The 14325-nt window shown below is 51.9% G+C and overlaps 2 protein-coding genes across 7 annotated transcripts in view; one reads left to right on the top strand and one right to left on the bottom strand.

Moving 5' to 3' along the window:
- ZSWIM7 (zinc finger SWIM-type containing 7) overlaps positions 1–1648 on the top strand; it is a 22360-nt gene extending 20712 nt beyond the window's left edge. For 3 of the 6 annotated variants that reach the window (XR_010886227.1, XM_013953868.2, XM_067309830.1), the window contains one exon: positions 1156–1648. Coding sequence is in view for 1 of the 6 variants with exons in the window: in XM_067309830.1 (XP_067165931.1) it covers positions 1156–1434 (279 nt within the window). In the remaining 5 variants the exon portion in view is untranslated. Of the gene's footprint in view, positions 1–31; positions 1108–1155 lie in introns of those variants that run through there. The other 3 variants (XR_010886228.1, XM_013953871.2, XM_013953869.2) reach the window with 2 other exon arrangements.
- The window catches only part of ADORA2B (adenosine A2b receptor), a 19765-nt gene extending 5440 nt beyond the window's left edge, over positions 1–14325 (bottom strand). Inside the window, exon 1 of the mRNA XM_013953842.2 lies at positions 13822–14325. Within this exon, the coding sequence (XP_013809296.2) occupies positions 13822–14186 (365 nt within the window). The 5' untranslated portion in view covers positions 14187–14325. The remainder of the gene's footprint in view (positions 1–13821) is intronic.

Genomic DNA, 14325 nt, shown 5'->3' with positions numbered 1-14325 from the left:
TATCCCTTAGATTTGCTCCTTATTTTCTCAGTGACATTGCACGAACACACTGCAGATTCCTCCCAACAACTCTCCATACAGTGGATCGATTGCAGATAACTCTGTGGTCATGAAACGCTTCCTCACTGCAACTGTTCAGACTGATTACAGGCTGACGAGTGCTGCTCTGACTGCAGAAAAGGATCTGTGCAAAACCTGGTCACTGAACTACAGGCCAGAAGAGGCCAAAGTGAAACTGAGGATAATTTGGTGTGCTAAAAATTTTTCACTAATTGCCTTGCTATTACCTTAATAAATTTGTCTGTTAATAAACTTGGTCTGAAGTCAGTGGAAGCTAAGCACACGCTTAAAAATAAAAACGTGCACAACTGTTATCAGATCAAGATGCTAAGAATCTTGTTGGCAAGCCATTGTGTGGGAACACCCTCAAACAGCAACCACGCATGCAGCAAGCCACGCGGCAGCGCAACCTCCTGCAATAAATCACCACCAACAAAAGCAGGCACGGACTGCGAGGCAACTGAGACTGAGCTTTCTACGCACTCTAAAACATGAACAGACAGTGAGGAACCAACAGATTTTCACAGCTCTGAACATTCCAGTAAAACCCCTCTTCACTTTCAGGCATGACATTATTAGGCAAGAAACTATTAAAGTAAATTTACTCACCTAAGTCTGCCCAATTAATGTATAACAAATATTGAATCTCCTCTATGTTTCTGCCTAGAGGCATCAAGAGGTTCTTTAATGTAAATAGCAGCTGAATATTTTTAAATGATTTATTGAGATTAAATAACCTGGTGATACATTAGCTCCTTTTATATAGCCAGGCAGTCTCTTTACTGGTGTAATCATGATCAATTAGCCAATTAGCTCAGCTCCCATCCACTGCTGTCAGCTGTGGACATGTGGAAGCACCAACACTATCCCCACGGGCTCGAAACAGTGTCCTTCACCCAGTAGGCATCCCTGTTGCCTGTGGCCCCTCCACAGTGATGTGTTGGCAAGTTCCATGTTTTTTTTTTCTGAAAAAGCTTCACAGCAACTGCCGAAATGACAGTGTTACACTTGAGTGCAGGGTGCTGGAAGGCTCTGCGTTCTCCAGGCACTATGCTTTTGCTTGGTAGGATTGTCTTTTTTTTTTTTTTTTAACAGGTCTCATTGCTTTTCCACTGCTGTTTGATAGAGCTGGATCCAAGCCAAGACACCCGGGCAGCCACTGCTAAGCACAGCTGGACCAGACAAAGTCACGCTGCCAGGCTGCAGACAGCCCAGCCTCTCTGGTGGAGGGGTTTGGCTTCTGAATGGCAGGAACTGAGTCATGTCCTGCACGTACCTGGCATCTCCCCAAGAGCCCTGCAGCAGCCCTCTGAGATCCCCCAAGCAGAGGCACTGCTGCCTCTGAGCTCCTGTCAAACCAGACGCGCACAGTAGCAGCCAAGTCATAGTTCAGTATTTGGGACTATTACATGTGGGGCACAGGCAGCAACAGCCTAGAGGAAATCTTAGTCCCAAAGAGGGACTTTCTGTGATGCCACACACCATCCCTCCTGGTGCTTGGAGGAGTGGGATGGTGGCCCTCACCACGATGCTTGCCTCGGCCCTGGCAGATAAGTTACTGAATAAATAAACCTGACGTTAGCAAACAGTGATGCCAATAGCAAATAGTTTGTTTTACTGAGCGTCTGAGATGTGTTGCTAAACAAAAGGGCAGTGCCCGAGCTAAGGAATGGCGTCAGCACTTACCACCACGCGCTCATCAATGCTGCGGAAGCCTCCGTTGTGCTGCAGGCCCCTTGCGCTGGGCAGCGTTCAAGCACGCAGGCCTTGGCGGGGAGGTGACAAAGGCAGAGCCTTTGGCTAGCGCTCTTGCAGGGTGGCACAGCCTCGCATTGCAGTGCCTTTGCTCACTGTGGCAGCCCTGTTCCCAGTTCTTTCCTTCCCCCTCTGCTACTGGGCTACTGTGGAAAATCATGTAAATGCACTTTAGCATCTCCGTCATGTTCTTAAGAACTGCAGCTGGTATCTGGCAAATCTGCTGTGTGGGACCTGGCTCTTCATATGTCCTGAAATAGGAGCGCCATCTCCGCAGGCATTTGTGCTATCCTCCAGCCTCGCTGGGGACCTGCATGAAGTTCTGAGACGCAGCTTCTAGGACCGAGGAGATGTTACGAGCAAACCTGCCACTTCCGCCAGGCCTTCACCCCTCCAGCAGCCCTCGAAAGGCTGCAGGCTGTGAGACTGTGTTTGTGAAAGCCCCACAGAGACATCAAGTGTTTGAGTGCTTCCCCTGTGTTTTGCGTACGTAACCCAATGCTTAAGTGCCAGCATTAACTTTTCCATCAGCAAAACTCTCACTTAATGATATCAGCACCTCCCACGCCCGTGAAGCCAGGTGCACTGGAACAGGGACATCTCTGCACTCTGCAGCCATCACCGGGAAGAACCAGGAGGGTCCCAGCCCTTGTCCTCGCATCTTCAGAGCCTCCAGGATTGTGCAGGGAAGTGCTTTGGATCAGGTAAGGTGTAGGCTCTAAACCTGCACACATCTGGTGGTCAACATCACTCTATACTAGCCCCCTTTGCTGGCACAGCAGTGCTGGATAGACGTTAGTATGGCTGTAGCAGCAACGCTGCAGTCTAGCAGCAGCAATACTGTAGCTGTAACCGTGCTCCCACCTGACGTGAAGTTGCTGTGCCGCTCTGCACAGGAAGTTTGTGCCAGTTCTCCCCGCTGCCACTCTCCAGCACAGAAGCAGTTTTTGATGAGCAATTTCCGTCCTTAAACTCACAGGTATCTTGTGCTGCTGTCATGTTAGATGGGATCAGTGCAGAGCCGCAAACATGATAGCAGTGCAAGGGCTGCTGCAGCCAGCTTGGGTCCTCTGCGCTTCGGTGCATGAAGCTGCAGAGCAGGTGTTGGGGGTTCCTGGTCTCAGTTGTTCTCCTTATTTCGTCTCCCCACCTCGCCCCATGTCCAGACTGCTGGACACAGGGAGGTGAGCAGATGGAGAGCTTGTGCAGGTGCTCTGGTACAAACATGCAGTGACAATTTATATGTTTCTATTTTAAGTGTGAAGGAAAATACACAGACACCTCCATTCACGAGGGGAGAGAGCAGTTTGGCTGCCAGGCATTGTATCCTTGTCATCTACTTGCAGCTGTACTTAGTGTCTTGCTCTTTTTTTTTTTTTTTTTTTGCTGTATAATGGCATGAAATGGGTACCACTGCTGCTGCTGTTTGCTCCATGCACAGTCATGGAAAGGAGATCACATATCAGCTGAGATCTCCTGGCAGGACATTTTAAATGAATCATTAATTACACCTTAGAGGGGAAAAAAACAAAAAAAGCTGTGCTATTTTACCAGGAAGGAGTTGGCGGTGAGAGAGATAAATCTGATTAGCGGTTACAATATCAGCTAAGGCAGGAGGACATCTGGGTTTCTCCATATCCAGTTGTAGACAAATCACTTCCTCTCTGCATCTGTCCCTATTGTACACATGGGAAAGCCGCAGCGTCCCCCGCTCGCGCTCCCGGCCCTCCTGTCCTTCCTGCGGAGGGGCAGGCTGCTGGGGGGGCTGCAGCAAACGCGCCAGCACCCAGCGCTCAGGTGGGCTCGCGCCCGCGGCCAGCAGGGGCTGCGCGGAGGGGCAGGAAGCCTGTCTCGGCCCCAGCCAGCCCTGGCTGCCGGGAGCAGCGCTCCCACCGCTTGGTGCTCTCCTTTGAAACCCAAGACCCAGCTGCAGCTCAGCCCCTTCTCACCCACCTGCCAGGGGATGGGGGACAGCCCCGAACAACGTACAGGAAGACTCTGGCTCCCTGCCGTCAGGTTAATACCTGTCAAGAGAAGCTGAATGGAGAGAGTGGAGCACTTGCACCGCAACAGCCCTTCCTGGCTCGCAGAGCCACTGCCAAGAGCACAGGCCTGCAGGCAACCGCTGCACAGAGTTGCAGCTCCGGGTAATGACGTGTTAACGAGAACACGCAGCCTTCACAACACAGAGCCAGGCTGGAGGCTGCTGTTCAAGTGCTGTATTTAAAAGGAGGCTCATAAGTGGGAGCTGTTCTGACCTTTGAGCCTCAATGCTCGGAGAATCCAGCCTTGCCTTGGCTCCCATCCTCGCAGGGAGAAGAAACAACTGGCTGCTCATCTCCCGCTGCTGCTAAGTTTCCATTCCTGCTTGAAGCAGGTGACCAGTGAGGTCACAGGTTGCAATACTTCTTTTTTAGATTTTCCGGATCACTAAAAGGCATTTAAAGACTGGAATGTTTTAACTGTCATCTAGGCTTTCTGCCTGTATGTTATGGTTTGGCCTTAGTCTGAAAAAAAAGCTGGAATTTTCTGAAGAAAGAAGTGACGAAGACGAGCCTTGTGTGCAATCAGAGGCTGGGGCTCTCTGAGCCCCTGTCCCAAAGCCTGGAGAGCAACATTCCCGGCAAAACTGCAAGGGGGAAGACAGGGCACAGCGGCTGGCCCTTCCGCTGACTTAGCCCATTGACGTGCAAGCAAAGCAACCGCTCCCGGGATGACGTGGGACTTCCCTTGGCCAAGCTGTTTGCTCTCTTGGATGCAATTCTGCCTGGGAGCAGAGAGACAGTGAAGAAGCCTCATGTGTGTGTGCGTGTGAGAGAGAGAGAGAGAGAGAGAGAAAGAGAGAGAGAGAGAAAGGCACCAACAGCAACACACAAACCAGGATGAACCAGCTCCAGCTAAAGAGGAGCCCTCAGGTGGTTATCAGCCATGTGTTGCCCCCAGAGAGGGGGCAGGGGGGGGATGTCTTTGCCAGTCGAGACAAATCCATTCGCAGCCCCAGGTTAACTGCTCCCCAGTTATGAAGACTCCAAATTATTCTTCCCAGGACAAAACCCACTTGTGTTTCACGCTCAAACCTGATGATGCCTATTGGGGTGAGCTGTCATTGCTGGGTGCCTGGAGAGGCGTGTGCCCCGCTCCTGGGCGCCAGGACCATTCCTGCGGCGATGCCCTAGCCCACCTGATACAGGCCATATCCCATCCAGCCACGGCAGGCTGGGCGCGTGGAAGACCTAGTGCCTGCTGGCTTAAAGCACTCTTAGAAAGCCAGTCATATCCATGTGCTTATCTTGCCTGTGAACTCCTGCCTCGCAGGGGTTCAGGCAGAGCAGCTCAGAGGCGAAGGCTGCCCTCTACAGCTCCTGGCTCCGGTGGCCGGCTCAGCACCTGGCGTTATCTGCGCCCAGCACCAGCTTTGCGCACAGGCCCCCGCGCTGCTCCTCACGGGTGGGAAGGTCAGCTGCCGCTTTCAGGGGTGCACGGATTCAGAGCAGAGGAAAGGCTGCTGTGTTCAACAGCACGTCTAATTTGAGGAAGACGAGGAATGCGCTGGAGATCAGCCTACAGCTGTTCAGGCCTGCGCCCCGAGGCAGGCCGGCAGCACAGCTTCACGGAGATGGCTTCAGCGGAGCACCAAAATGGGATTTCCTGGTTGTCATAAATCAACAAGAAAGTAACTGCAAGGCCATTGGTCTCCCCCCTGCCCGGACATGTAAACCAAACAAAGAGCAAGGATGGCGGTGAACTCCCTGACCCACGTCCCAACACTGGCTGATACACGGGTCTCCAGAGTTACAGCTGCTGTTCAAGGGAACACTTGGAGTGCGAAGGGCATTGGGGTTTGCAGGACTGGAAACGTGGAAGGGAGAAATGCAGGAGGCTACAGATGTAGCCCAAAGCACCCTGCAGAACTGCATGTATTTGGGTGACTGGAGTATTAAGACATGCTGAAATTCAGATTGATTTGACATAGGAAGTGGGGAGGGGAGCATAGCTGTACACTATTTGAACACTGTCACCGAGAGCACCTGCGGTGTGGACAGCCTTCTCACCAGCACACCTTCACAGCAAGCCACAGTCAGCGCTTGCACTTGCTTCCCTGACTGCTGTCTGCAGAGCTGGCCCCAGCGAGCTCACATGAGCCTCTACCCTGACGCTCTTTTAGCAGAATCAGGATGCGATGGAAGAAGGTCACTGAGACCTGAACTAAGACACACGAGGCACAACCAGGGTGCAGGGCAGCGTGTGGCTTTCCTGCATACCTCTGGGCATCCCCGGGCTCCTGTGACTGGCCCTGAGGCTTGGGGGACTGCCGGAGGTGTGCAGAACCACGCAGGAAGGACATGAGATCACAGCTCAGCGCTCTGGCTCTTACGCTCCAACGTGGCGACTTCAAAACACAAGCAGTTGCCTCGAGATGCCTCTGTGCAGGCAGGCGTATGGCAATACCTGCCCTTCTTTAATCCTCCACACAGCATTTCTTAGTCCCTGAGCATAAAACCCTAACACTGAGCATTACAAGCCTGCAGCTCTCAGAGCTCTTCCTCGGGCACCACCCTCCCTCCAGGACTGTGCAGACCAACATTAGCTGCTGCAGTGGTGCCTGGGGCTGAGAATTTTTTTCATTCCAAACCTCCCAGCAGCCACCAGAGCTCAGAAGGGCAACAACAGGGCAGCTCTTGGGTGCCCAAGCCAAAGGAGCCCAGGAAAACGAGGCAGGACCTATGATTCACAGTGAGCTGTTCCAGTGTGATCCCGTACAGAGCAGCAGTGCTCCCCTCCCACTCGCTCGCTGTGCCCAGTGCACCCAGATAACAGCTACGGGTGGGGAGGTGGAAGATCTCTGCTGGATCACTTGTTCTGTAATGACACAGGCACTGAAACCCTTCCAAAAGGCCCCAAACCGCTGGCCTCCTCACCTACCAGCCCCAGCAAGTTCCTACTCATCTGCTTTCCCTACAGAGCCCTGACCAGTGCTCAAAAGTGCTGATAAATCGCTTGTGGTCAGCACCAAGCCCAGCACTGCTCACAGCCCAGGCCTTGTCCCGGCGTGCTCCGGCAGCTCGAGGAACCATCCTCGCCTGCTGCCCACACAGCAGGCTTCGAAGCAGCTGGCCGCCCCGCACACATCACCCTGCCCCGGCGTGCGGCTGCGCCCTTCCAGCGTGCCAGCGAACATAATGAGCGAGCCTGACAGGCCTCAACCCCGGGGAGGGAGGAAGCGGCCCACACCTCCCCTTGCACCCGGGGAACACGGCACTGGTGTTCGTGAGAGAGGAAGCACTGCAGTCTGCTCTGCACGGCTGCTGTGAATGCCAGGGCGCGGGACTGCGGGTGCTGATGTGCAGTGCACGGTGAAGGGAGTAGCAGAGCCGCAGCCCGCGGGCACGGCTGTGCGCTGAGCTGGGCTGCAGAGAGCACGCGGTATTGCAGATAAATGTAATTACTGCAGACGACAGCGGAGGCAGTTGCACCGACGTGCTCTGGTCTGCCTGCATGGCTGCTCCCGCCAGTGCCCGCGCTCCGTCCCTCGCCGAGCCGGGGCCAGCGGGCCCAGCAGCTCGCACTGCTGCCGCTTGTGGTGCTCAGCAACCTCCTGCTTTCCCGGTGCCAAACCCCTGCCCACCCGGCACCGCTTCTCCGGACCTTGCTGCGCACGGCCAGGAGCGGAGGGCTGCTGTAGGGCCAAGGACACGTGCTGAAACCCTTGCAGGTTATCTGTGGCTCGTGCCCAGGCCTGATGTCAGCAATAGGCTCAGGAAGATAATCCGCTCTTTAGCATGTACAAACTCCCCGAGCCTGTCATCTGACTTCGCAAAGCCGTGAGAGCAGATGGGACAAAGGGGGGGCTGACACATCTGCAGGCACAGCTGGTGCTACTAATTCTGGCACCTCGCTGAGCCGAGCTGTCTATATCATAAGAATAGCAGCCTCAACACCCCCTGCGTAGTGACTGCCCAGTGGAGCCAAGGGCCGGGACAGGACAGACCTAAACGACTCCTCTCTGTGCTCACCATGGTGCTCATCACCAGGACAAACAGCAAATTAACAAAAAACAAGTCTATTAATTAACAAAGCAAAAACTTCTAACTGAAAAAAAAAATCAGTATCAAGATTTTTTGTTTTAAGATTTTTTTTGCGGAGAGGTCAAAAGGTCTTACTTCTGAAGCAAAATTCTGTTAGATTTAAACCTGCCTTTTTCACTTCAAAATTAACCTACTTTTTTTTTATAGACAGAATTGACCAAAAATGAAAAAAATCCGCCAAGCCCAAAGCTTGGGTTCTGGCTCAGCCCAGAGATCTCTGCCCTCAAGCGTTAGCCTGGGAACGGCACTAGCAAACGGCACGCTGCCCCTGTGCTGCTCCGGCCACTGCTCCCTAATATCGCTGCTCCCTCCTGGCCAGCAGCTTCCAGATTGGACGTAGGGGCAGAGGTCTCAGAGACAACTTCCTGAGGGTTTTGAAAATTGGTAGCAAATTAGTGCCCAAGGGAAGGATTTCAGTGCGTTGCTTTTCCAACAAGGTGTTTCTCTTCCTGTTTGGACAGCTGCTGGGCAGCCAGCACCGATGTACCGGGCAGGACACGCTGCCCTTTGCCAGAAAAGACAGCGAGGGAAACAGGCTCTTGAAATGGGGAAAAGCATAAAGATTTGGAACACACATCTTTAAGAAATCAGGCTGCTCAGAACTAAAAACAGCTGCTGTTTCTTCCCTCCAGTTTATCACCGTGAGGGCACATGCAATTATTACAGCTTTTGTCACCGTGCATCCGTGTGCAGAGATGGCTGTAGCTGCAGCCCGCCGAGGTGCCAGAGGGAAGGGCAATTCTGCGAGGCTCGCGGCCAGGCGAGTGGCGCTGCGCTCTGCTCCGGCAGCACCGACTCCGGCACCTAACCCTCCCGCAGTCTGCCCGAGTCAAGCTCAACTGCCACAAACTTCCTTAAAGACACGATAGCTTCGTTGCTTAAGCAGACACTGCAGCCCTGCCGCCCGCAGGACGCGAGCGCGCCTGCCAGGTTTGCTGCGCTGACGGGATCCTCGGCTGGCCACAGCTGGCGGGTGCAGCGGGGATCTAGCGCCTGCCTCTTCTGGAAAAATCTGCCTACTGTGCTGCTTGGGGGCTCGGCCCCAGGCACCACGCGTCAGCCACACGTTAACAGCAGAACACGCTTACGAGTTCAGACGAAGCGTAATGGAAGGATTTCCCTTCAGAAAGGAAATGAAGCAAGGGCAAAAGAAGGAAGAGCGGTTGCAATTTTCCACTTGTTGTTGAGGCCTAGCTACAGCGTAAAAGATGGCAGAGGAAGACCAAGGCTCTGAAGAGGAATTTCTCTCCCAGGTGGCTCCAGCCCTTCCTCCTTTCATAAATACCCAACAATTTGCTTTGCTGAGGAACAAACTGTGACTTAAGAGGAATTCGGGAGCAATTCTTTGCTGAGGAACAAACAGGGAACCCTCTCCTGCAGCAGGGGCATGGCACGGGAACACAGGAACAGGGCATCCAACAGCCCATCTAAAAGGGCCAGTGCAGCTAAAAGGGTCAGATAAGAGCAACAACAATCTAGGGCCTGGAGAAATACCCCCATGAGGGGAGCAGAGAAGAGCTGGATCATCTTCATCGGCTCAAAGATAAGAGAGGCAGCAGCTCACCTGGGAGATCGGCAGCACAAGAAGCAGAGAACAGTGCCCTGCAACACCATTAAATCACCGAGATTCAGCTGTGGACCTCCTGGCTCCAGGACGGCAAGCGGAAAGGGGGGGGGGGGGGGGGGGCGTTCATAGACACCTTGCTCCAGTTCCTGACACAAGGGTACCCAGGAACACCAGTCCTGCACTTCTGCTAGGGATAAAATTGAAGACTGGAGAGAACTAAATCCAGGAAGAAACAACAAGCATCAGAACAGCTCAAATCATGCCCTGCAGGGCGTTGGGGCTAATTTCTCTCCACACACCTCAGCTGGGGTGTTTGCCGGGTAGGCACTGGAAGCACAGCGGTCACTGTCCTGCAAGGGATTTCCAGGAGGACATGGCGTGCAGTTGGACAGGGTGCTTCATTCTCCGCTGTTCTCTAAGCACAGATACTCTTCTGCCTTTCCCTAATTCCTGACACATTCATTCCAGGCTTCTATCCTTACCTACAGTTATTAGCCATACCAAAGGGTGTCAGTTAATGCAAATAAAAGGGGAAGAGTTTATTACACCTACAAAGCTTCTTTGGCTCACTGTTATGGGGCTGTGGGGTGAAATCCATCTCTGGAGAAAGCCATGAAGCAAAAGCCTAGCACCACTCACGCGCTAGACACTCCGCAGGACGAGTCTCCTGCTGCTGAAAGGCGCTGAAGTGCCCGGCTTTGGCACTGCCCGCAGAGGAAGTCCTGCGGGGAAGAGCGCGTTCAGAGGAGGGGATCAGGCCGGCAGACGGGAGCAGAGACGACGCTGCGTACCTGGAACAACACAGAAATGGGCACACGCGGGTTGCGGCGCTGGCCCAGCGAGAAGCACTGGGCTCCAGGTGGAGCGCAGAAAGCGAGGGAGGGGCAGAACGCGTCTGAGGAGAAGAAGCTGCGTCCTGGTGCGAGGGCCAGGAGAGAAAGGATGCGGGAAAGGGCTCAGAGCAGCAGCTGTGCGAGCTGGAACCGGGTGGTGGGGTGGGGGGTCCTGACAAATAGTAAAATTGACAAAAACAAACAAAAAACAGTTTCAAGGGACATAAAATATGCATGGCTTCAGGTCAAATCCAGAAAATATTTATAGCCAGAAGAGGGAGGATTCTCAAGCGTCATTTTTATATTTTATATGACTTTTTTTTTTTTCCTCTACAGGAGAATTTGTTAGTTCCTTTCCAGATAGGATGCCTCCATTTTAAAAAGCAGCACAGCAACGCTGGAAGGGTTAAGCAACACACAAACAAAATCTGCCAGGTTGAGCTGGATCAGTTTGTTTCACTCAAACCTCCAAACATTGCTGTTTCAGTTTGACCGAAACTATCTTCCTCTTCCCCGGGGGACTTTTTGGTCCAGCCACAGAATTGAAAAATCCATTATTATCCAGGCTCTAATGCAAACTTCTGCAGTGCCCCTTTCCCCCAGCCTGCAAAGCCTGCCCAGCCTCTGCCTGCATTTAAATAACCTGGTCCCTACAGCACGCTCAGTTCACCGCCTCCCTGCACAGGTTTCCACCTGGAGCTCGTGGTGGACACGTGTGACGGGGACACTTGCCTGCTCTGAGACAATATGTTGGTTATTGTGACTGTTAGACAGGTCAGGGTGTGGGCTGGGTATAGATCATTTTCCTAAAGGTTGAATACTTCATGGCCTGTTACCCATCTCTTCACTGGTCTCCAGAACAAGTGTTTTAGTGGTAAAGAAACTTTTTCTAAAAATCGTCATTCCTGCAAACAGATCACCAACTTCCCCTTCCCACAGCTCAAATCACCTTCCAGAAATAGCGCCTGCATCTACCCAGAACAGGTCGTGGGACAAGTTCCTCCCGCCTCGCCCCAGGCCGCAGCCTGCAGGTATCCGGGGGATAACACTGTTCATGCTGTTCACTCTAACTAAACTTCGGTCGGAAAACTCTAGTGCGCTGGACAAGTGTTTTGCCAGCATAGTTTTATAACATCCTCCCGCTGCCTTCCCTATCCTCTTCTGATGCTGGGTGTACAAATAATAAGTCTTTCAGTACCAGTCCCTAAATCTCCTGCTCCTGAAGCGATGACCTGTCCATTGCCCTGCCATCCTAGCAGCTAGTAACCCACCAGCTGTTTAAAGTGCTTTTACTTACTAGCTCACCTCTGAGAGCACTGAAACAGGCCTCAAAGCTTGAATCCAAACCTCACACTTCAGAGCAGACCAGGATTGGACTCCTGGATCTCATTTTATAGCAGAAAGGGCTGGATGTGTCCAGCTAGGAAGCAGGCACAGGAATAGACATCTGTGCAAATGGAATAAAAGATCTAGCCTAAGATGGGGTGAAAAAATGATGTTGTGAAAGCACCCTGAAGCAAGGCAGACATGACCTGGGATTTTTACCCCACACAGGTGCATAAACTGGCCAAAAGTCTAGCAAACTTGCTGGAAAGCAGGAGTGTGGGGGGAAAAAAAAAAAAAAAAGAGTGGAGGAAATAATACTTTCTTTTTTGTCAGTTGTCAAGACCACTTCCCTTCTGCATACATATAAACGATCCCCCCACAAAGCACATCTGCTCTGCTGCTCTCATTGTGGATTCCACTAGAGTAGAAACTGAACTCACAAAAGTTCGACTTCCTCAGCCAGGCACTGCAAAACGCATTCATGGTACAAAGGAAGAGAGTTATAATTAACAGCCCACGCTTGAACATCTTGCTTGTGATGGGTGGTGTGATTAAACTGAAACTTAAAAAAACTCAGACTGCTTCATAGCTGCTGCTGTACTGTTGGACCCCATTCCAGGAAAGCCCCGAACCGATGGAACAGGCACCAAAGCATTATCTGGAGCTAATGCGCGTTTCTGAGTGCAGCCCCGGTAGCTGGAAGGCGAGCAGCCAGTGTCAGAGACGCTGGCAGCAGTCTGAGCTCCTCTCTCCTGGCTGCCTCCTAGAAGGACTAGGGCTGCAGAGCTGCTCTCGCTCGCTCTCCTACCGTGGAATTTCCATGCTCTGTGTGCCAATGACACACGCAGCCACTCAGTAATACATTCATTTCCATTACCACTTTTTTATCATCTGCCTGATGAGTAATTAATATTTGCATACTGTATGGGGCCTCTCTGAAGCAAGGTGCCAGAATAGCTCTAAGGGTTTTTTTCTTAAAGTCATTTTAGGGTGAATTCATTGCTCATGAAAGGGAGGTGCCAGAGAGGAACAGAATGTAGGAAAGCTGCAGCTTACACAGTTACACAGTTACACCTGTGGTCTCTACCCCAAATCTGCCCTGTTTCCCCACAGATTCCGCTTCTGAACAGTCCCCTGAGCAGTCCTGGGCTCCCCAGTGGGGCTCCAATGACCTATTCGTGGGGAGGAACAAGACACACATGAATAAGACTAACAGATTTGGTTCACTGTAACCCAAAATCCAGAGTTCTGGTGCACTTCAGCTTAAGGAAGCTTCTGCACTGACTGTTAAAGTGCCTGTAAAATATATTTAGTACATTTTGCCCAGTATATTGCAAAGTCTCGTGAATGAGAAGGAAACCAATTTATGTATGTCTTTGATACTGGGCTTATATGAAAGTCTTAACTGTAAATTTTTGAAAACTGAGGTGCAAATCCTTTCTCCTCCATCTCCCTCTTTCCCAGTGTATGTACAGAGCTGACGTGAGGTTTACTGATTTACACATTTACTCATGGTAAGCACCGAGAAGGAAAAGGTACATATGCAAGCAGAGGAACACGCTTTCAGCATTTGTAAATGTATCATCTTGCACTTTCATTCTGTTCATTATATTTCCTCTAAGCACTGAAAGACAGCCTATTTAGACCCTAGACCATGTTGAAATGTGAAGTATATACAATGGCCTATGAAGATCCATTTAAGATAACTCTCAGCTTCTCTAAAAGTATTGCTCACTAAGAGACAAGAACTCTTAACGAACAGCCTGTAAAATGACTTCTTTAATAGGCTGGGAAGTAGGAAGAAAAAGTGGTTGCTTTTGTATTTAATTATCTGGGAGATGTCCAGATACCACAATAATGGGGGCTGTATAAATACCTGCATAGATTAGCTAGAATTATCCTTAGCTCACTACTGAGTCGCTGTGTAACCCCCCCAGGAAGTTATTGACCCTCCCAAGACAAATATCCTCTAGAAATTGAGCTTTCAAGTATACTCTGAAGTGACTGGAGACTGAAAACCTGGTTCCAGTCCTGCAGCAAGTGACTGCAAAATCTCTGACATTTTCATTATCATCACTTGTGAGCAACCTCTTACGGTAACACTGGGGACTAGAATTCCCGTGTGTTAAGGCAAGGAAAGTCACAGTCTTGGCTGTCAGGGAACGGGCGATTTGCGTGCATGCTGGGCTCTTACCTCAGTGGGATCTTAATAGCCAGGTACCTGTCGATGGCCACTGCCAGCAAGCTGAAAATGGAGCTTTGGGTCAGCACCAGTACGAAGCAGGCGAAGAAGAGGCAGCTGTGAAAATCCACCTGGAAGCCGATGCTGATGGTGATGGCAAAAGGGATGGCCAACAAACCCACGGCAATATCGGCCACTGCCAGGGACACCAGGAAATAGTTGGTTGCGTTCTTCAAGGTACTGTTGATGGCCACAGCCCAGCACACCAGGACGTTGCCAGCGATAGACAGCACGGCGATGATCAGTTCCAGCACAATATAGGTGGTTTTCATAGCGTCCATGGCGAGAGCCCAGGGCAAGGAGCCAGAGCCGCTCATGAGAAAAAGGTGCTTTCCAAAGGGCGCCTGTCCACAGGTACCAACAGGCCACGGGGCAGCGCTTCCCGGAGAGAAACACCCATGTCCGGGCTCACCGCCGCCTCCCCCCCGGCCGCCGGGGCGTGGGGGGCCGGAGGGG

The sequence above is a fragment of the Apteryx mantelli genome, chromosome 22, assembly GCF_036417845.1.
Source record: "Apteryx mantelli isolate bAptMan1 chromosome 22, bAptMan1.hap1, whole genome shotgun sequence".
NCBI lineage: Eukaryota > Metazoa > Chordata > Aves > Apterygiformes > Apterygidae > Apteryx > Apteryx mantelli.
The sequence above is the reverse complement of the archived record's forward strand: the minus strand, read 5'-3'. Positions and strand labels throughout refer to the sequence as shown.